The 23262-nt window shown below is 39.5% G+C and overlaps 2 protein-coding genes and 2 long non-coding RNA genes across 11 annotated transcripts; 2 read left to right on the forward strand and 2 right to left on the reverse strand.

The window, feature by feature from the left end:
• Positions 1 to 2316: 2316 nt before the first annotated feature.
• On the reverse strand, positions 2317 to 3372 carry LOC143112079 (uncharacterized). 2 transcript variants are annotated; one of them, XR_012984668.1, is made up of 3 exons: positions 3288 to 3372; positions 3140 to 3196; positions 2317 to 3055 (listed from the first exon to the last, which is right to left on the reverse strand). It is a non-coding gene; the product is annotated as an uncharacterized LOC143112079 (long non-coding RNA). The 2 variants fall into 2 exon arrangements; XR_012984667.1 differs by lacking the exon at positions 3288 to 3372 and having other exon boundaries at positions 3140 to 3224.
• A 29-nt stretch (positions 3373 to 3401) lies between these two features.
• Positions 3402 to 8707, forward strand: LOC143111575 (uncharacterized). 2 transcript variants are annotated; one of them, XM_076273815.1, is made up of 6 exons: positions 3402 to 3612; positions 5631 to 6540; positions 6795 to 6891; positions 6994 to 7104; positions 7352 to 7518; positions 7658 to 8707. In XM_076273815.1, the coding sequence occupies exons 2-6, from the start codon at positions 5633 to 5635 to the stop codon at positions 8418 to 8420; spliced, it is 2046 nt and encodes a 681-aa protein (XP_076129930.1). In that variant the 5' UTR covers positions 3402 to 3612; positions 5631 to 5632; the 3' UTR covers positions 8421 to 8707. The 2 variants fall into 2 exon arrangements, with proteins under 2 accessions (XP_076129930.1, XP_076129929.1); XM_076273814.1 differs by having other exon boundaries at positions 3402 to 6540.
• A 686-nt stretch (positions 8708 to 9393) lies between these two features.
• LOC143112455 (uncharacterized) lies at positions 9394 to 16295 on the reverse strand. Of its 6 annotated transcripts, none has more exons than XM_076274729.1 (11): positions 16054 to 16295; positions 14826 to 14853; positions 14659 to 14738; positions 14481 to 14546; positions 14295 to 14383; positions 14014 to 14116; positions 13664 to 13778; positions 13147 to 13199; positions 11875 to 11953; positions 10392 to 10585; positions 9394 to 9591 (listed from the first exon to the last, which is right to left on the reverse strand). In XM_076274729.1, exons 2-10 carry the CDS (start codon positions 14830 to 14832, stop codon positions 10434 to 10436), a joined length of 744 nt encoding a protein of 247 aa, XP_076130844.1. In that variant the 5' UTR covers positions 14833 to 14853; positions 16054 to 16295; the 3' UTR covers positions 9394 to 9591; positions 10392 to 10433. The 6 variants fall into 6 exon arrangements, 4 of the variants coding, with proteins under 4 accessions (XP_076130844.1, XP_076130845.1, XP_076130843.1 ...); XM_076274730.1 differs by having other exon boundaries at positions 14659 to 14748; XM_076274728.1 differs by having other exon boundaries at positions 14826 to 16295.
• Positions 16296 to 21496: 5201 nt separating this feature from the next.
• On the forward strand, positions 21497 to 22369 carry LOC143112044 (uncharacterized). The gene is made up of 4 exons (XR_012984665.1): positions 21497 to 21578; positions 21708 to 21807; positions 22148 to 22216; positions 22336 to 22369. It is a non-coding gene; the product is annotated as an uncharacterized LOC143112044 (long non-coding RNA).
• Positions 22370 to 23262: the final 893 nt, after the last annotated feature.

The following is a 23262-nucleotide window of genomic DNA, read 5'->3' on the forward strand; positions in this document are numbered from 1 at the left end:
TGCTAACTATCCAATATTCAGATGTCTGTAATTGAAATGTATGCAAATTAGTGCATAATTAATGAGATATTGTTAAATTACATCCATAAACATATATTTTCAGAAAACTTGTAATGCAAAAAAATATTGTCTCTACATAAATAATCAACTAGTAAAGTTTCATAAGAATATAAAGGAGTTAAATTGTTTACCCTATTCACCCGTTCTATGTTGCCTATGGAGGCCAGTTTTCGGCCGCAAATGCTAATTAGCAGGTTTAAAACTAAAAAATCAGCTAATTAAATATGATATTGATAAGAATACCCTAATAATTTGACCCCCAAGTGATAGTAGTCCCGGTCTTAATTATGCATTATATAAATGATGATGTCATCTAAGTGTGAAAATGGATCGTGAAAATTTGAAGACAAAAAAAATCTTGTTCATTAGACTCTATACTTGCAAAATATGCAAAAAAATCAATTTTTACAAGAAAATCCAGCGGAAGACACCGTACTATAAACCTATATGACCATCGCTTCGCTGCGCAGCGGTCATAATAACTTATTTCATGTATTTGTTTTCCGAGCTGATCTCATGAACACACTTTATTTGGAGGTTGGGATTTTAAAGTCGGGTCCTCCAAGTTTACGGTCAGCGTGAAGGCAGTATAAGTTCAATATACTGTACTTCCTTTTTTAGAAGAGAGCTAAGTGTTTGGTGGATTCCTGGCAAAATATTCTCCCTCCGCATTCGCTAGTTAAAAAGTGCGGGATAGGCTTGCTTAGTTGAAAGCGCTAACCTTGGATTTACCAGTGAAAGTTAACTTCCAGTGCTGGCTACTGTCCTGTCTGGATACCTTGTGGATTATCATCCGGCTGCTCGGGCATTCAACTGGCTCTCCTAACTGACTTTCAGGTGACCACTCTGCACTCACTGCCATTCCGTGCCTGCACATTTGTCTGCTGTCTTTGCACAGCTGTGTGATCTATTCAACTACGACAGTAGCGTCGTTTGGCAATCCAACGCTAAATTGCTAAATAGGCACGCACTGGAACACTGCACACATTCACAGACATAACTCAACAGTTCATGGTTGCTACAGTGGGTTCCTGTTGAGTTTGGACGGGTTCCTTCAGGAATCACGATCCCCATTTTCTCGGCAGAAATGGCACAAACTGCAGTTGACACAAACAACCACAAGGTGTCACTTTGGTGCCACTACTATTTTTGATGCGACTTGACTTACTGCTTCCATTATGCAGTTTCCAAGTCAGTAGAACAATCAGAGAAAGCTGAGCCATTACCAAACATATATGATAATACAATAGCGTGAGTTTATATATCTTATACCCTATTTGTCACGGTTACTTATAGATTTGATAGTGTAACGATAAGCGACTTTCAGCGGGGGCACGGAAACTTAAATTGATCACGGTCACTTGACACTTGACAAAACATTCTAATATGAAAATGTAGATGCAATTGTTGTAAGAGGGTGCAGCTCCTTTAAGAAAGCACTGTGCAAAAAAGTAGACGTGCTGTTGAGACTGGAGCGAGTCATATTCAAAATGCAAAAAATAACACCGCAGATAAAACCAATTATCCTCATTCATTGCAACCGCAGCATGCCTGCTTGCCGACGTTTAAACAAAAAAGATATCAAAGCAACTTTTGCGTTTGAATGTAACACGAAAAAATGTTTAAACAGCTGGACAAATGATTTAGCTAATTGATTATAGCCTGTACACCAGCAATTGTTGAACATTTGGAAAAAGATCGCTCAGCTGTTGCCACAGTCACAGGCAATGTCAGAAACAACATGAGAGCAGTGCACACTTCCCCGAATGTGGATGTTACACCGTCATAATCTACCACCAGCATTTTGGCAAGTTGAAAAATAGATGACTTCTGTGAAATCTCTGCTTTAAAGCAACCCAGCTAACAATTTATGGTTTCCAAAACGTTCTGGGAACCATAGTTTTTGGTTTCGGAAACGTTAGTTTTTGGTTCCCAAAAGTTCCCCGAAGGTTAGTTTTTGAGTAAGTTTTGGTTCCCATGGAAAGTTTGCTGAATGTTCCGGAAACGTTAGTTCTTGGTTATATAAAACGTTCCCTGAACGTTCCCCTAACCGTTGCAAACTTTAGAAACCTTCCCCTAACGTTCCCTAAACGTTGTAACATTTAGGGAACGTTCCCTTCCCTAAATATTGCAACCTTTAGGGAACCTTGCCCTAACATTGCAACCTTTGCATACCAATTGTATTATTACTTTAAACAGCATGAGCAGGAATGCATTATTATATATTAGCAGGAAAGAATGAACAGGCAAAATCGATGGAACTTATAACTTTAATATAAAATTATCAAAAGACAAAAAAAAACAATATAAAAGGCCTAACAATATATATATATAAATTAGACTTAGTGTTAGCTAAGTATATTAACATAAGGCATTTGACTTTGGTAGGTGCTCTATACATTCAACAAATAGACAGACATACTGTACAATAGAGACAACAATATACATTGTGGCAGATACCAACACAATATACAAAACAACTATACAAATAAGACATAATACCAATATAAGTACACATGGAGTGTGATGTAGAGTGCAAAGTAATAGTGCAAATGTAGTGTGCAAGACACATATTGGAATGATAAAGTATGTAATGGGCAGGTAAACGGTCAAAGTGGGGATGACCCCACTTATCTGCAGTTTAGGAGAGTGACGGCAGTGGGAAAATAGTTGTTCTTGTGTCTGGTTGTTTTTGTGTGCAGGGATCTGTAGCGCCTGCCAGAGGGGAGGAAGTTAAAGAGTGTGTGTGCAGGATATGTGGAGTCTTTGGTGATGGTCTCTGTCCGCTTAGGTCCCAGAGTACAAGTCCTGGAGGGAGGGCATTTTGTTCCTCCTCTCCTGCAGCTCAGTGACTGTCGAGCAGGATGACAGCAATATGTCATCGACTGGAGCAGAGGGAGGTGACTGGGAGCTCCTTAAGAGCATGAGCAGCTCATCCATCTTCTTCTCAAATGCGTCCATTCGCTGTGCCATGCGGTAATGGTTGTCCTTATTGCTATGGAAAATGGATGGTGTTAGTTTTAGTTGTTAAATACATTATATACCTGCATATGTGAACAAATTAAGTGAGTGTTCTTACCTCTTATTTCCGTCTCCATGGCCAAGCCACCTCCCTCTGTGTGATGAGTCACTTGTGCTGTTTACAACAAAAAAAAAGTTACTTACTCTCAAGTTCCTTGTCATGAAATTGTATTTACTTGGAAATGGAAAATTCAAAGACACTGTACCTTCAACTGGGTCCCAAGATGAAGTGGCAGGCGTTATAATAGACCCATCCAGCTCTGGGCAATGAGCTGGTTGCCTGTGTGGTGTTGAGCAGGATCTGATATCACCAAGTAACTAACAGTCCAGGATCAATAACGAAGTTATTTGCCCTGGATTAACATTACAACCAACCAATCAGTGGCAAGTTTGGATTGTGATGTCATTAAAAGTGCGACGTGAAGGTGAAAAAAACAGGCTCCCGCCAATTTCAAATTTCAGAGCTACTAGCCGTGCATCGCAGACAAGTGGATTCTTCACTGTGTGATTCTTTACAATCGTGCCTTACAGGTAAGATAGCCTATTTCCAAGAGTTTTAAGCACTAATTTGGGGGGCATGGGTTGCATTTGTAATGGGGGGAAGTGTAATGTCTGACATTAGGTTATATGATGTCAAAACCATTATAGAGTTAATGTGTCTAAAAACAATCTAATAATGATATCTAGCATAACTAGGTAGTGTGCTAGCTGTTATACAATTGGAAAAAATTGAGTTACCAAGTCTGATATTGATAAGAAATAAAATATTAGTGCCCAGTTATATCTCTTAACATGATGGAATGTCTGTCATTAGGCTGTAAGCACTTTGATCCTATGAAAAACAGGCTACCTAGCATGACCAGCTAGTGCAATAGCAGACTTGTGGTGGTATGAACTAGCCTAAAGGTAGCTTACTACTAAAATGTTCAAGCTAAGCCAGTGTGAGTCTGTAGACATGTTTGCATAAATAACATTACAGACAAAACTCCTTAGCAATGTGTGTTTTAATCAAACGTTATGGCATTAGCAACGCATATATGCATATGCGATGCTACAATTAGCTGCAAGTCTCCTGCCTCACATGAAAGTGGTGGTGTTGGGGGGCAATTTATTTCTGACAGACAGAAATGCCACACCTTCATTGATAGCAGTGGAGGTGATGAAAGTGAATTTGAATTGAAACAGATAAGCAATTAAAAATAAAGCGTTAGTCCAGGGGGCATCACAGAATCACATTTATCCTGTGGTATCGCAAAATGTTAGCCCAGGACCATCACAGAGTGACATTCATCCTGGACTGTTGTTTATTGTTAGTCCTGGACAATCACAGCCACAGTCATTCTATGCTGTCATTAAGTGTTGATCCAGGACCATCACAGCATTACATTGATCCTGGACTGTTGTTTATTGTTAGTCCTGGACAATCACAGCCACAGTTATTCTATGCTGTCATTAAGTGTTGATCCAGGACCATCACAGAGTGACATTCATCCTGGACTATTGTTTATTGTTAGTCCTGGACAATTACAGCCACAGTTATTCTATGCTGTCATTAAGTGTTGATCCAGGACCATCACAGCATTACATTGATCCTGGACTGTTGTTTATTGTTAGTCCTGGACAATCACAGCCACAGTTATTCTATGCTGTCATTACGTGTTGATCCAGGGCCATCTCAGAGTGACATTAATCCTGGACTGTTGTTTATTGTTAGTCCTGGACAATTACAGCCACAGTTATTCTATGCTGTCATTAAGTGTTGATCCAGGACCACCAGCATTACATTTATCCTGGACTGTCATAGAGCGTTTGTAAAGTCAAGGTCATTTTTATTCTTGACCTTCGTGCAAGATTATGCACCGTTATGCCATATTTTTACCTTCATGAAGGCAATTTGATGGTAAACAAACTTGTCATAGGCGAATTGTTCACCTAGCATAGCTGTACAGCATAGGCCTAGTGGGTCCCTACCGAGAAACCAGCTGTGCAACTTCCAAAACCAGTGCCCCGCCAAATCTAGCAAGAATCGTAAAACATACCTTGTCAGTATATAGAGCTCTTTGGAGATAGTTTTTGCCTGTAGTTAATCCTTCACCTCCACAACAAAAGCATTTGCATTGTGTAGGGAGGGATATATGTCGGAAGAACTTTGCTATTTACAGTAGCAGAGTAACATATAAATGCATTGTGACTCTAGAGGGAACTATACAGTCTGTAAAGATACCTAAACCTGAATAGTGTACATTTAAGTGGTAGCCCAGGACAATCACAGCATTACAGTCCCAGAGTAATTGCTGCCATTAAATCATAACTCTGGCATTATGCGATCTATAGCCCTGTTGTTCAAGGTCACAAGTGCTGTCTATATAGCAAAAACTACATTTTTCCAGCACCTAAAGCTAACCTATCAGGGCACTTGGCTTAAGTTTGGTTAATTTCAAATGCCCAGTTAGGTTAGTTTTAGCTGCTGGGTTATTTATTAACTGTATAATGGAAAGTATTGTGAGTAAAGTCTGTGGAGGTTAAAAGCATGTGTTATTTTCTTTCAGAGATGGAGGATATTATTAAAAAAGCAGTTATCAATGAAGAGAAAGGAAAAGGTGGATCCAGGAAAGCTAAACTAGATGTTTGTGTCATACCACGTCAACAGAAAGATATTCATACCATTGTAATGGGCAAACTGAAAAACCTGGATGGACAATACAGCACATTCAATTGCACCTCAAAGAAAGACCAGGAAAAAAATTATTTCAAATTTAATTGTCTTCGGTTTGGACATCCAAAGCCGAAAAGTTACCGATCTGTAGGCTGCAAGGCTTATGTCTCATTCAAAGTCAGCACTTATTGGGAAGGTTACACAGTAATTGTACAGCGTGTATATGACCACCATACTAACCATAGCACCAGCGATCCTGGGGATGTACACTCAAACTGTATGGCCCCTGAGCTGAAAATTAAAATAGAAGAGCTCCTTTCCCTTGGAACAAAACCAGACATAATATTAACCGAGTGTCACAAGTGGGCCAGAAATCAAGGACACAGTAACGTTCATGATAGAATGTACTTTGTCACTCCACGTGATATTGACAATGTGAGAACAACTGTCACGAGAAGGAAACACTTCAATTCTAATGACAACCAGAGTGTTGAATGTTTATTGACTGGGGCAATGCAAGAGCATGTGTTATTTTACCAGCCATACACGTCATATCAGGAGCTGATTATTCTTCTTCAGACACCGATGATGAAGTCAAACTTAGATAAATATGGAAAGCAGCTTGTGTTTGTGGACACCACTCACTGTGTCAATCAGTATGACTTTCCTCTGCTCACACTCCTTGTAAGGGATGATCATGGACGAGGAGTTCCGGTGGCATATGCCATTGTTAGCAACGAATGCCAAAACACTCTGGAGAAAGCTCTTGCACAACTGAGGAAGCAGTTCTTGTGCCCTCCAAGGTAAACCGAAATCAGTGTTTTGTTTTATGTGTGCATGTTGCAATTGTGTGACGGTTCTCGTGTCAATGACCTGGCTCATGCCTCTCTAGTATCTTTACTAATCTAAAAACGTAAGCCTGTTGGGCACATCTTTACATTGGCTGTGTATGGTGTCCAAGTTCATTTTTTTTTTTAATTTATACTGTATTGGAACCTACACCCCCACCATGCACTGAGTTTTGGTCACACCCATTTTGCCATAACCTTCCTTTTAGGGCATTCATGGTTGACAAGGACTATGCTGAAATCAATGCATTATCAAGTACTTTCCCAGAGTCTGCCATCCTTTTGTGCTGGTATCACGTCTTGCAGGTAGATCATTTTTAAGTCCACTGCATATTGCAATAGCTTTTCTTTACACTCTCAGATTTAGTCAGTGTCCTCCATTGTTTAATTGTTTCCCTTAATCAACAGGCAGTTGAAAGATGGCTATCCAAAACGGACTCTAGTGTGCATGGACCCTCCAATGTTAAGATCAGAGATTGCATAATATCTTTTTTTTGCAAACTCAAGGCTTGTAAAACTGTAAGTGTATTGTAAGTAGGTCTGTGCATGCGTGGACTTGATAATATAGGCATTACTATGGTGAAGTAGGCTATAGCGATATGTTGTGAGTTGAAATTCTAGGCATGTTTTAGGTGTACTGTACATAGCTTATTTGTAGTATTTTGACATATCTTCATCATGTTACAGCATACTACATCCACTAATGTATTTGAAAATGATGTGATTCATGTACCATGTAAACTTGTGTTTTTCATATTTCTTGGAGGTTGCTGAATACAAAGCCACATCAGAGAAGTTCTGTCATGAATTTAAACAGTACCCAGCTGTGTGCCATTACTTCAAAAGGCACTGGGAGGATATTGGGCACATGTGGTCAAATTATGGACGTTGCTTCAACCACTTGGATTCGGAAACGAATAATGTGATTGAACGGTAAAAATGTCATTTTTGCCCAACCTTACATGCTATACATACTAAGTTATTAGCCATACATATCCTACTGTGTATTTAACAGGTGTCTAGCATTGATAGCAATCAGTATAATTATTGTTTTATAAATATTGTTCTTCAGATTTTTCCACAGGCTGAAGTACCAGTTTCTCGGCGGCTCCAGAAACAGGCGCATCGATGACCTCATTCAAGTGCTTCTGGGAAAAGCTGAGGATTACTTTACAATCATCCAAAATTTGCAATTTGCTGGACGTATAAAGAATAAATGCACATTCATTCATTGTACTTCACCAGAAAAAAACAGAGGATTTGATCAAAGTAATTCTGACACTCTGTATGTCCCATTGCCAACCACTGGAAGCACTACAGTTGGCAATCTAATCACAGAGAAATCAGTGCAAAGTCATTCAGACAGTGCAGATGTCCCTGGGCCAACCATATGTAGCACTAGTACTATGGATAATCTAAACACAGATAAATTGGTGCAAAGCAATTCAGACAGTGCAGGAGTTTCTGTGCCAACCATGGGGAGCAGTACTACTGAGTTGACAAGTGTTGAAAAATTAATGAATGTCACGCGGATTGTTAGCTGTTGGACAAACATTCCCAATCGCATTGAAGATATGATAGACAGACTACATAGCCATGTTGTACAGGCAGAGAGTCAAGGTCACATCAATGTCCCATATCCCATTAATGTTGTTGACAGAACCCTTAAAATCAGACCATTATTTCCAAGTCGAAAAGGTACTATGGGTTCAGGCACTTTGTCTTGCAAAGCTGAAACACCAGCGAAGACAGTGGAAACCCCTGATTACCCTCTCAAAAAGCGATTGAGAAGCTCAACATTTAAACATAAACGCCTCAGATTCTCTAAGCAGTAATGGGGGTCAGGGCAATTCTAAACCAAACCCTTGTAGTGCAACAGGCAAAAGATACTGTCTAATGCTCTTACAGTATAATTATGTGTGCATATTGATGATATGTGATGAAAGACTGTCTCCGCTGTTACTTGTAGCGGATGTTGCCCAGATCCGGGCCTGATCTGACCTCAGGGGTGTATAATAAAACAAGAGTTGGTTAAGCTATGAACTCTGTTATGACGGTGAAGTTGGTTCTGATTCTGTATGAGATTAAAAATTGTTTGATTCAGTATAACATGAATGAGAGTACTAATAAAGCATGTGTCTAGAACACAAATTATCGTGCGTGTTCTGTGTCATCTTTACACCCCCCAACACACACACCATTACACCCCACACAACCAGTAGGCGTAAGTCATTTAGAGAATGTCAGAAGGAAGTAGGTACATAATTGACTAATCTTTATGGAGAATACGGGGGGGGGGGGGGGCTTGTTTCCTTTCAGTCTATGGAAAAAAGTGACTGCATGTAGAACGCACATTATTAAATAATAGATTGCGCCTGCGCCAGCTGACATGACTCACAGCAGATATGAAATTTTGTCTGCATTGGCTATGGTGCAAATTCCCTTACTATTCATTAAATTGAACATTATGACTGACCATATAAATCACTATATGTTTCCTTAATAAACCATTGTAGGCATACATTTAAAAACTCATATCACACAATTTGGTTAATTAGATTTTCTGTAGGCTAGCCTAACCATTATACCATACCCCCTCCCTACACACACTATTTCATCACACCCCATTATTATTACTTATACCGGTAATTCCGTTGGAGTAGCACGACAATGAACTACTTGAACTGATTAGACAGTGTTATTGTGTGTTCAATTTGCCCATACATGTAAATGTATGAAATTATTTAAAAAAAAGAAACTCAGAATGAAGAATATGTTTTTATTTAGAAACTAAAAAGTCTGCATCATGAACAACAACGACATCATTCTGTTTAGTATTTTTATTTTTTTACATTTTGGGACTAAACATTCAATTGATCCAATTTCGCGCACAGCACGGAAAGAACATGGACCAGTGCAGCTGGTCCGAACTAATGGGTCTCTAAACTAAAAGCAGAGTCGCAATCGTACATTTTGGCGTTTTGGATCATCTTCATCAGAGTCTGTCTGTGAAAAAAAAACATCAATCACAGCAAAACAACAAATTATTATAAGACCTACGGTATGGCATATGGTTTAAAACTAGGGCTGTGAATCGATTAAAAAATAAACTAAATCACATGCATCCATTTTTGGCTATTACATATTTTACATATTTAGACATATTTTAAAAACAATTTTGGCAGACGAGTCAATCAATGAAAAGCCAAACTAACATTATACACTTTTCTACAACTCAATGACTGAACTGAAGTGATATTAATTTGGCTACCCCAGCATCATTAACAGCTCAATCAGCACACTAGGCCTCCTTTCTGCATATCTGCAAACTGTAGTTAAAAATATTGGTGTCCTAGTTGATAGTTCTTTCAATTTTAGTAAACTAGTGAGCAGTGTGGTGAAGGGCCGCTTTTATCATCTAAGAACTTTAGCTAAGCTCAAACCTTTTTTTTTAATATCACAACAATCACAAAAAACAATTATCCATGCTTTTATCACATCCCGCCTTGTAAATGTAAATCAGGTTTGGCATCAGTGTAGTGCCTAGAATCAGATTTTTAGCATGATAAATGCAAATGACTGAAGTTTCCATTCACTGTCAAAGATTAGTTTAGGTTAGATTCAACTTCATTGCCATTGATTGTGAAGAGTACAAGTACAAAGACAACAAAATGCAGTTTGCGTCTAACCAGAGGTGCAAATAAGCAGAAAAGTGCAATGTGATGATATACAGTACAGACAGGTGCATTGAGGTGATACTTCAGACTTGACGAACTATAATACTGTGATTGGATCATAATACTTACTTTGTTTTGTCTGCCATGTCTTCAGTGACACCCTGACAGATGTCAGCTGAATTGACATTGTGGACCAGGCTCCCTGCAAACCCATCCGCCAAGTCCATGGCCTCTCCCTCTGTAAGACAGCTGAAAATTGTCGTTTTTGTTTTCTTTTTTGGTGGCTGCTGCAGTACCACTGGAGGCAGGTTTGCCCTTCTTCCCTAGAAAGAGAATGAAATTGAAAATTGTAAGGACTCTATTTCTTTTTGAATCTATAGCTTAAAAGTAAAAAAAGAGTCCCTATCTTTGTAGGATTTGGCAGCACAGTGGTAATTTGAAGAAGCTTGTTGGAGCCATTTTGGGTTGAATTTAGTTAAACCACATCTTGTTTTATATAGTGCGGTCTAAATTGGGTCAGGTACACTGTTTCTTGAAAAAAAAAAATAGTTAAACAATATCAAGAGGGGGTTGAATAATTTCACTGGCAACTGTATAGTGGGTTGAGGCAGCCGTGGCCTACTGGTTAGCGCTTCGGACTTGGAACCGGAGGGTTGCCTGTTCGAACCCCGATCAGTAGGCACGGCTGAAGTGCCCTTGAGCAAGGCACCTAACCCCTCACTGTTCCACGAGCCACTGTTGTTGCAGGCAGCTCACTGCACCGGGATTAGTGTGTGGTTCACGGTGTGCGGAGAGTGTTTCACTAATTCACAGATTGGGATAAATGCAGAGACCAAATTTCCCTCACAGGATCACAAGAGTATATATACTTATACTTACTTATCCTCAATGTGATTAGGAATATAAATTGGCACTACAGACATTTCATGAAAACCTACCCCAATAAGACTCCTGAAGACATTGGCCGACATGTTTTCACCTTTAATTCTTCGCTGTATTTCCGCCGGAGTCATTTTGTACATTTTTTTTTTGGCCCCCGTGACCGCTAGGCGACCAGGGACTGCAATACTGCCTTGCTCCTCCTTTTCCTGGGCCAGTCTCTGGCCGTCCTCCTTTTCCTGGGCCAGTCCCTGTTCTTCTTCCTCCTTTTCCTGGACCTGTCCCTGTTCTTCTTCCTCCTTTTCCTGGACCTGTCCCTGTTCTTCTTCCTCCTTTTCCTGGACCTGTCCCTGTTCTTCTTCCTCCATTTCCTGGACCCTGCCCTGGTCTTCGTCCTTGCTGTCACTGCCCTCAAGGTTTCCCTTTCCCTGATCTTCTCCCCCTTCATCTCCTAACATATCTTCCTTCCTCCTTCCTTTCCTTCCTTCTTCTTCCATGTCTTCTCCCCATATACTCCCAAAAATCTGTCCCTTGTCTGCTAAATTTTTTCTGATCTCTGAAGTATAAAGATGAATGTAAGTGCTCTGTAGCATTTTAGAATCATGAATTCAAGTTCAGTACAACTAAGTTCACAATCAGTTCACATGCAGTTATCAATCATCTGTTAATGTTAAAAAAGTTTTATACTAAGTAAAATTAGAGTGATAAATTGTTGAACAGAATATGTACTCACCTTTACAATAGGCGCAAATAGGACACACTTTTGTTGCACAGCGTGCATGCCTGTAGGCAGCACAGCCATCACACTTGACCTTAAATGGAAAGAAAGTTGTCAAATACTAATAAAGTTACACTTTAAGGATTAAGGTTTTTAAATTTAGGAAGGTGTGTTAATTGTCATTCCTACATGGTGTACATCAGGGGTCTTCAATTGGCGGGCCGCGGTCTGGGTCCGGACCCGGACCCTGACGTGATCCTATCCGGACCATATTGAGATTTTCACTACAGATTTTCACAGCTGCGCTAAATGTTTCGTAGGCTATAACACAGTGGTCTCCAACACAGTGCCCGCGGGCACCAGGTAGCCCGCAGAACGGCTATGAGGCGCCCCCAGCGCACCTTCTAAAAATAGCCATCAGGTCCCCTGCAGATCACGCTCTAAAAACACATTGTGAAGTTTTCAATAGATATTCTAGACCAGAACCATTTTAAGAATGTACAGTATGTAGCCACACATCTGTAACATTAAATTGATATTGGTGATACCTTACAAAAAACATTTAAAGTTGTTGATGGATGGGTTCAAGGAACCAGCTGTGGAATATCCCTCCTTGTCTCAGCTTAAATCTTATTTCAAGTTCACGTTAAGATCTTAAAATAGCTCAGGCTACTCTGTTTTACTCCCAATAGCCGGATATATAGACAGAGACTTTCTAATAAAGAGACACAGCACTCAGAAAATCCTCTATAGAAATGCATTGGGTTAGTCTGTCTACACATATCCCACCCCTTCCGCGGCAAAACGTGGACATGTGAATACATTGAGCCAATCATGTGGTGTGTTGTGAAGACATTGTGCCAATCATGTGTTGTGATCTCGCAGCTGGAGCAAAGTTGGTGTTGTGAAGCCATGCGCATTTCTGCCGAATAGATGCCCGATAAGTCCCCAAAAAGCATTGAGATATCGCCGCCGAGTGGAGGGACTTGCCTAAAAGGACTTTGATATAGATAGATAAATAAAAAAGATAGATAGATAGATAGATAGATAGACAGATAGCCTATACAGGCATGTTAATCATTCAAATATTATGATGCTCCGGGCCATTGCTTGAGGAGGGCTTAAGTAATTGAATACCCCTGGTGTACATGAAGGGACGAAATAAGGGTACTCGAAGCAAAGTGAGGACGGAGAATAGGTCAAACAAATGATAGTTACACTCAAACATGATTTTTAAACTGCCCCAATAAAGATTATTCCCATAAATGGTTACATGGTATACTTCACCTTTGTTTCAGATCGCATTATCCGCCGGCAGTCGCTGCACTTTTGTGTCCTGTCTACAGATGAAATTAATTTAAAGTTAATACATAGAAACCATGCTGATGGTTAACCAATTTCATGTATACCATAAATTAACATGATTTGTATTCAGGGTTTCTTCCTCATCCTGTGTGTACTCACATCATCAGAATGTGTTGGTGGTAAAGCATAGTGGGCATTACAAAAAAAAAGGTTATTTTTAGGCCTTTATAGTCCTAAAAGCGAAGGTGGAAGTCAAAGGTGGAAGTAAATAGCCTATAGCAAACTTATTTGGTGTCATTTGAATCATCTTTTTATGCACATTAAGAATATCAGGTGTCAGTGCCCAAATATTCGACAGAGCTACATAGAACAGAACAGATGTGGAATACAGTTACAAACTCGACTTTTGCCGCAGTGGGACTTTAAGTAAAAGCATAAACAAATCTATCCCATTTACTATGTATACTATGTATAATGTTAGATAACTGAAATACTTTACCTAATGACCTGAAAAGATCATGGCACAGCTGTGCTCGTATTTCGGACATCTCCCATCCAAAGTCCTTCACAATGCCCTGCTCAACTGCCCCACCATGTAAGAGCGCTTGTGCATACTGGGGAATGAAGAACAAAGTGGCCTAAAGATTAGAGAAATAAGCTTGTGACCAAAACCTTCTCCAGCAGACATGCTAAATGTTCCGGAAGATTGAACTGTACTTATAAGTAGCTTCCAGGTTTGAATATGTACAGTATGTGATGAGGGCACTGAAGAAATATAGTGAGTGCTATGTTGACAAAAATAATCACTGATTTAGTGCAACAATGCAATGCAATATCAACAAAAATTACCAGAATGACATGGACACCACAAGAGTGTCCATCTGTCTGCATTGGATGCTGGACATTAACAATCTCCCAGGGCCCATCACAGCCCCTCGCTGCAGCAAATGAGCTGGTCAGAATGGAGAAAAGATAATGAGGTAGTTATTTTGTATAGATTCAAGGAGTTATAACTGTAACTCGGCTACCACAGAAGGTGCATCATAGTTAGGAACTATGCATTAGGGAAATGGACCCCAGTATAGTGTTAATCAGGTAAAAAATAGGTTGCCACTGTTTGCGGATTTTACCTCCAGTTGTTCAGGATATCCTGTTCCTTGGCTTTGGACTCTCCAAGGGAGTTCATATAAACTACAATTCTCCGTTCTATGCCTGCATACTAGAGCAGAGAACATTGTGAGTTTTACAGATTCCAAATTTCAACAGTTTTTATGCACGGAAAGCATGTGAAAAAGAGCAAGCAGCAGAGCACTTACAAAAAGAGTCCAATGATTGCTGTTCTCCAGCATGGCTCCCACGACATACTTCTGGAAGATGTTCATCTAACAGGAGAGAAAGAAGAAGTTAAAAACGTCAAAATTTAAATGACCACAATAGGTATAGTAAGCCCAAGTCTGCTGACCTACTGCACATTAAGAAAATACACACACACACCTTCAAAAAGTAGGAGTTTCTGGCTCTAGAAGAACCCTCCGAGATTTTGGTCATTATGTGGCTTGGTACATTAATGGTACCTGGAGAGTCCTGCGTCAAACAAATTTTGACATAATTTGAAATAAACTAATGATGACACTTTTTATCACGCAGCCTTTCACACTTACCAGGCATCCTGAAAGGTTTCCCAGTTTTCTGAAACATAGATTCAAATGATTAAAATAAGGTGTGGACAAAGTAAGGATGAATGTCACTGTCATATGTGGGCCCAGGCTAAACATAATGCTGGTGGTCCTGGATCAACACTTAATGACAGCATAGAATAACTGCGGCTGTGATTGTCCAGGACTAACAATAAACAACAGTCCAGGATGAATGTCACTCTGTGATGGTCCTGGATCAACACTTAATGACAGCATAGAAAAACTGTGGCTGTGATTGTCCAGGACTAACAATAAACAACAGTCCAGGATGAATGTCACTCTGTGATGGTCCTGGATCAACACTTAATGACAGCATAGAATAACTGTGGTTGTGATTGTCCAGGACTAACAATAAACAACAGTCCAGGATGAATGTCACTCTGTGATGGTCCTGGATCAACACTTAATGACAGCATAGAAAAACTGTGGCTGTGATTGTCCAGGACTAACAATAAACAACAGTCCAGGATGAATGTCACTCTGTGATGGTCCTGGGCTAACATTTTGCGATACCACAAGATAAATGTGATTCTGTGATGCTCCTGGACTAACGCTTTATTTTTTATTGCTAATCCGTTTCAATTCAAATTCACTTTCATCACCTCCACTGCTATCAATGAAGGTGTGATATTTCTGTCTGTCAGAAATAAATTGCCCCCCAACACCACCACTTTCATGTGAGGCGGGAGACTTGCAGCTAATTGTAGCATCGCGTGCATGCGTTGCTAATGCCATAAAGTTTGATTAAAACACACATTGCTAAGGAGTTTTGTCTGTAATATTATTTATGCAAACATGTCTACAGACTCACACTGGCTATTAGCTTGAACATTTTAGTAGTAGGCTAAGCTACCTTTAGGCTAGTTCATACCACCACAAGTCTGCTATTGCACTAGCTGGTCATGCTAGGTAGCCTGTTTTTCATAGGATCAAAGTGCTTAGCCTACAGCCTAATGACAGGCATTCCATCATGTTAAGAGATATAACTGGGCACTAATATTTTTTTTCGTATCAATATCAGACTTGGTAGCTCAACCTTTTCCAAATTTAGAACAGCTAACACACTACCTAGTTATGCTAGATATCATTATTAGATTGTTTTTAGACACATTAACTCTATAATGGTTTTGAAAACGTTCAAGAGGCAAATAATCGTTTTGAGTGCTTAAAACTCTTGGAAATAGGCTCTTACCTGTAAGGCACGATTGTAAAGAATCAAGAATCACACAGTGAAGAATCCACTTGTCTGCGATGCACGGCTAGTAGCTCTGAAATGTGAAATTGGCGGGAGCCTGTTTTTTTCACCTTCACGTCGCACTTTTAATCACATCACAATCCAAACTTGCCACTTATTGGTTGGTTGTAATGTTAATCCAGGGCAAATAACTTCGTTATTGATCCTGGACTGTTAGTTACTTGGTGATATCAGATCGTGCGAGTAAGTATATGACCCAAGTACTTAACTTGCTCTTGGCAGAGTTGCAACTTTTCTTTAGAGACTTTAAGTCCCACCCTGGCCAGGTATTTCAGCAATGCCACTGTGTCAATCAGGCATGATTCTTTTGATGGACTTCCTAATAAAACATCATCAACATAAGAAATAACAGTACTTCCTGCCAGTGGAGTGAATTGTGTCAGACAGGCCACTAATGCCTCATTAAACACTGAAGGTGATTCTGTGTATCCCATAGGCAAACGACTCCAAGTATACCTTTGACCTTTAAAAGTGAAGGCAAACCAAAATTCAGAGGCAGGATATACTCTTATCGTAAAAACGCATTTTTAATATCAATTACAGAATAAAACTTCGCAGTGGATGGCAGACTAGAGAGAATTGTGCAAGGATTTGGCACAATAGGATGCCTCGGGTGAATAGCGTCGTTAACAAGTCTTAAATCTTGCACAAATCTCCAAGTGCCATCAGACTTCTTAACGGGCAAAATTGGTGTGTTAACTGGGGAGGAACTGCAACGCACAATAGCTCCCCTGTCCAATAATGATTTGAATACGGGCTCTATCCCCTGCTCAGCCTCTTTCGACAACGGATATTGGGCTTTCCGTAATGCAATGTTTTTGCGCATATTTTTAATGGTTGAGCAGTAGATAGTCCCAAAGTCATAACTATCAGCTGCCCAGAGATTATCTGGAACAGCGGCTAACAGATCTGCTTTCTCTTTTAAAGAGAGAACCCTCCATTTATTGGGTTGGGTTAATGAGGGTATTAAACATGCAGAGAGCTCTTTCTGCACAGGAGTAACTTTCAAAGAACACTATGCATCTTGCATGCATCTTGTGATGGCTAATAAAACAAATTTAGGGTTTCTTGGACCCCTGTCCAATCTTTAGCATTCACACACGCTTTCACAAACGACCCTAAATCAATCTAATTATCTTGGGCTTTCACCAATGCAACATGTGGATAAGAATTTGGGTTTGCAAACAAATATTTCAGACCTGGAGACAGGTCTACTACTACTGCAGAGTAGATTTTAGAGGTCAATACGCCGGCTACATCAATAGTCTCAATACTATTTCCTATCTGGTACCACTCTTTCACATACAGCTGATCTGGAGAGCCTTGAAAACATGCGATTGTACACTGAAATTGCTCAGGGGTTTCTGTCTTTTCTAGAACCGAGATCGGAGATTTTAATGCTAAACTAATGTCTTTACACTCATATCCTATCTTTGTGGGGTTAACTTTCTGACAATACAGATAAATGGGCCCTTCTAGACCTACTCCTTCAGGAGAAAGAAAAAGTGTAAGATTTAATTTACACATTAGATCTCGGTCTAGTAAATTTTCAGGGCAAACACTGCTCAGGAGAAAAGAATGTTCTACTGTCTGATGTTCATATTGAACCACTAAAGGGGTAGAAACTGGTTCTGCCACTGATTGGCCTGAAGCTCCTGTTACATATATAACTCTATTGCTTTTTAATGTTAAAAACGTACAACTATCTTTCCTTCCAAGTGTACTAACATCCACTCCTGTAGCAACTAAAAAAGATACATCATTACCATTCAGAGAAAGAGTTAGCTTAGGTTGTGCGGCAGCATTCAAAGTCAGTTGTGGATAAAGTTCATAGGGTGATACAGAAGTGTTGGTGAGGGGTCCCGGAGCCCCCTGTTCAGAGTCCTCCCTGTCCTATTCAGAATTTCCATTCTGTGTCCAGACCGGACCCTGAGGGCATCGTTGTGATGATTTATCCCCGTCTTGTCTCCAATCACCCTGCTTCGGACAATATCTTGCTATGTGTTCTACGTCTCCACAATTCCAGCAACCGTTTCTTTCAGTCCACCTAAATCCTGCTCTCCTTCCTCCACAAAGTTTGTTAACTGCTGAAGCCACTCTTCCCAAGAATTCTCTTGCAGTCTGTTGTAAGCTGAGAAATAGCCATTTTAGTCCAATCTTCAGTAGCTGAATACTTGCAGGGGCTTAGGGGCAGGAACAGCCAAAGCCAGCTGTGGTGTAGGGGGTGCTGAAGGGAATGGTGGTGGAGATTTACGGACTATAAGGGCTGGATTGTCAGGTTCACTCGTCTGCACATAGACTTCAGTTGAAATGTCCATAGCTCCGCACAAACCTTCTCTCTCTCTCTGGTCCTGCTCTTTCTGTTCCATAACTTTTCTCTTCTCCTCTCTTTCCCTCGCTTCTCTTTTCCCACTTATCAAACAAATCATACTTAAAAGGCCTAGCCTTCCTTTCCATCTTAGCCCTACATTCAGTTAACCTTTCCAAACTCAACGTACCATTTAAAGGAAATTTTCCTTCAGTCCATCTACTCCACTTATTCAATAAACATTCATCTACACATTCAGGTCCATATTTCTTATACATATCTTTTAAACATCCATAATTATGTATATTTGGGCTATTTTGGCAAAACAGTTTAACTATTCCCCATAGCAGTGTCCCTTTAATATATTTTTATTAGCCAAATTACCTCACGCCTAAAACAGAGCAAACTATCAGAGTACAATAGCAATGTTCTCAACCAATCCAATCCCCGTATCAAGCGCTTTAAGCCAATCCTACTGATTGCTTCTCTTCCCAGCCGCCACACGACCGACCTTCAACGTTGAAATTTAGGTGAAATAACGTCAGTTGTTGCGTCAATGTTGAAACAATGTTTAATGCTAAATGGTTATAAAAGGGTATGTAGACAAACATTGAAACAACGTTCAATGTTAAATGGTTGTAAAAAGGTCAAGAAAATCAATGTTGAATTATAGGTGAAATAATGTCAGTTGTTGTGTCAATGTTGAAACAATGTTGAAACACTGTTTTAATGCTAAATAGTTGTAAAATGTTGACAAATGGTTGTAAAATAAGAAATCAACGAAATCAGCATGGATATTAAACCAAATTGATTTGATATCAAGAAAAGGAAAAGGAAAGAAAATGTTCATGGGAACAATCAATCATGTTAATAATCATAATAGTAGGCTAGTAATAACAGCCCACTAGACTAGGCTAATGTTGGGCAATTCCACGGAAAATTGACTTTTTGTCACATCCATAACGCCAGTGAAATGCCTTGCCATTTGTATGATGTGAATGATAATTCATTTTTTGTGCATTTTTTCTCATTTACATTCATCAGCCAAAAATAGCAAATGCTTAAATTTCATGTAATCATTCACATCATACCATACCATCACATTTTATTGGCGTTATGGATGTGACAAAAAGTCCATTTTCCGTGGAATTGCCCTGTTATTATTGTTTTGACACTTCTAATTAGTTTGGTAGCCATTTCAATGTAACAGTCTAAAATGCAACGATTGTTTTTAACGGATGCTTATAGGGAGGGAAAGTAATCTCATCGCCATCTAGTGGTTGCGTTCCTAGAGTTTAGCGGAGGGGATGGGATTTTTTTTCAGAAAAAATATATCTCGGTGCACATTGGGATCTTAATTTAATGCCTTCCATATGTTAGGCACTGGGGTCACCTCTATTGCTTCAAGTGGTCATACCTTATTTTTAGGATCAGTTGAATTGTTTTGAGTTTTTGTCGTAACATGGTGATAACAAACTACAGTTGCATGTGACGTCACAGGTTTGGGCACTTAATCTCTAACTGATCAATACGGCAATTTGCTTAACTGGCTTACATATTTTTGTAATAACGGAAGGTGATGTAAACCGCGTGGTGATAACCTTTATGTCTGGATAACTGGTGTTGTGCTTCTACTCACATGAAGAGCTGGCAGTAAGTGTTAAGTGGCAATGCTAACCAGGCTAATAAACAAACCATGCTACATGAGTAACGTCGAAGGGTAAAGTCACGTGGCTTTTTTGTAGTTCGTTTATGAAACAAAAGGAGCAATTTCGATTTTTTTAAATAAGTCAAGTCAAGTGCTTTTATTTGTCACATACATTTTACATGTAGTGAAATGTAAAAGAGCGAAAGGCAAAATAGGGTCTGACATTTTCACAGTTAGAAGATTATTACTGTATAGACACTGAAAAATATTTTTGGTGGATAAGATCGCTGATTTGGCTTCATAGTATTTTTTTTAAAATAGGTCTATGGGACTTAACATTGGAGCTGCTCTTCGATAGGAACGCAACCACTTGGGGCGCTGGTTTTCACTTTCCCTCCCTATCGCCTCTTGATAAGCGCATGCGCACACACAGCAACTCCCATCCCCCACCCCTGACTGACTATTTTGAACTCCAGCCCACCAGTGACTTCAACCGTCACTGTTCTGTCATGCATCTGACTGCATGTGTAAGCTGTAGAAACTCTGCCGTTATCATATCCAAGGTAAGAATTACAGTACTTTTGTATGCCAATTGAAAACGGGAATTTATTCGAAATATATTGTTTTCATAATGGAATGTTAACCAAAGCTGTTAGTCATGTTAGGAATGAGCTAGCAATTAGCTAGCGAGCTAACTTTCCCAGCTACTAGCAGATAACTTCATTATTGTGTGGAATATCTGGAATGGTAGTTTATATCATATACCATATCTAGTTCTACTGTATCTGTCTGTGATGTCGCTATGAATGTAGAGTTTTAGTTTGAATGAAATATCAGGCGCAAGTAAGTTATAAAGCTAACTTAGCTACCATTAAAGTGGCTGTTACCATGCAGGCTAATGTTACAGACACATGAAGGTTGTTAACGTTAAGCAGCAGTAATAACGGTTACCTTGCGAACTTCAACATACATAATATACATGTAGTGTTGCTACAACGTGTTAACTGGAAAGATGACCTGTAAAACAAATGAATAAAGTCATAAGTTATATCTATACCCACTGATTTAAGGAACTAAGGAACTGCAGTTTAGTATAGCCATGTTCATTAACAGACCTGTCATATAATAGATGTGAATGGGGGCAAGTATGATGGGTGGGCATGCCAACAAGTAAAGGGATCTTTAGTTTGTGAAGGGTAGTGTTAGGCTACATGTTTTTCATTTCTTAGCCCTTATTTGGCCCTTGTTTGATGTACCTGACTTGCACTGAGGCATGTGTTTATTTAAGATGCATGTGAGTGAAGTAGTGCTTCAGTGATGGTCTTTTCATGTTCTGTGTGTTTTGGAACTTATTGATCTTAGTCTCCATGTGTTCCCACTGTTTGCAGTCGGTGTGTTGTGAGGACTGCTGCCCTGAGAACTCTTGAGTGCATTCTGGAATATTCCAAATGTGTGCCACTTCCATACTGAAGAAGTTCCAAGCCCGCAAGAGAGTTCACTCACCAGGTAGACACACACACAAACACACGTAGAATTGCATATAGCATTATAATGTGTAAGCATGTATTTGTGTCTGTAACTGTGTTTAGTTTATCCCCTCTTTTCATGTGTCTGTCTGTTGTTATGACTGTGTAGTGGGCTCCATCAACTATCCAGGGCAATGTCAGTCCGTCTGGATGGCACTACCTGCTACTTGATGATGTCTGATAGCCATGGCTGCTGCCTTCAACGTGGTGTACAGTACAGTACTGTAAGTGTTTGTGTTTTGAATGCATTTTTTTTGTTATAGGGCTATGGGTTATGTTATTGTGCATGCTCTAATTTGCTTGACATATGTGCTATGTAATGCATTAATACAGAAACTAATCAGGATTATTGCAGCTACTTAAAATAGTCTTGAGTTTTGCAATTTAGCCACTTTACCATTGTGTTGGTGGTAATTGTAGTTAGTAGTGTTGTGAATATTTGCCAAACTGATCATAATCAATATTTCTGTAATTGTACAGCAATTCAATTTTTTGTACAGGATGCATCATTTTGTTTAATCTTATCTTTTACTCATATTTTACTGGCAGAACCCTCACAAGTAAACTGATATCAAGACTTAACATAGACGGCGATGGTGGCAAGGGTGCCTTCAGAAGGTAATTATAATTTTTGTTGGTACACCTGATTGACCTACCTTACTTATTTTTTTGATGCTATGATTTTGACCTTTATCAACAATAACAAAATGTATGGCAATTGCTGTTTTATTTTTTAGGTGCTATCCAGCAGTCCCAGCCTGGAGCCAGAAGTCAGATGGGGGAGGAAAGGTGGTGTAAGCAAGAAGGCAAGAGCTGCTGCAGGCAATGTTGCAATTAGGTATGATATCACACAGACATACTGCTGCTTAGACGTGTTGGGTCACTTTAAAGCCCGTGTTGCAGGTTAACCACCACTGTTGATTAATGGGTACATAAAGCACTCGATATATGTATATCATTTTAAAAAATGTCTCCAAATGGTGTTAAATGCCAGTTTTTGTTGTTTTTAGCATTAGCAGGGTTTTTTTACGCAATTCGGTGATGACGTCACGTTGGGGGCTACATGATCTGCGCTTCAGTCATTTCAATGCATTCCAATGGACATCGCGGTTACACTTTCAACATAAAGTTTGTATATTTACACTTCAAATTTCATCACAGCATTTATATCACAGCTACCCTATGATCGACCAATGGTAATAACATTGCCTGATATCAATTAAGTATTTTTTTTCTGAATTTGGGGAGGTCTCGTTTTGGAGGGTATGTTTTACATTCATTCCTATGGGAAACGGTCGCGGTTACACGTTCAACATAAAGTTTGTATATTTACACTTCAAATTTTGTTACAGCATTTGACAACTACCCTATGGTCTAACAAAGATAACAATGTCTTCTAGTTTAATTAAGTAATTTACTGAATTTGAGAGGTCTCGTTATGAGGCTACATAATGCGCCTATTCAGTTCAATGCATTATGCTTATATATCATTATGACCCTTTTTTTGTGTTACTGTCATTGAACAGCACTGAGTGGAAGTCAACATTTTCTTTATATCTAGTGATGATGATCATGTCGTTAGTTCAGATAAGTAGGCTACTGGGTAAACTTAGTCAGAAGATCAGAATATAAAGCATCATGATAGCTAGCTAATGCTATGGGCT

The sequence above is a fragment of the Alosa pseudoharengus genome, unplaced genomic scaffold (assembly GCF_046254945.1).
Source record: "Alosa pseudoharengus isolate Yale_2024_CS ecotype anadromous, Long Island Sound unplaced genomic scaffold, YU_APseudo_1.1 YU_APseudo_1.1_scf_8, whole genome shotgun sequence".
NCBI lineage: Eukaryota > Metazoa > Chordata > Actinopteri > Clupeiformes > Clupeidae > Alosa > Alosa pseudoharengus.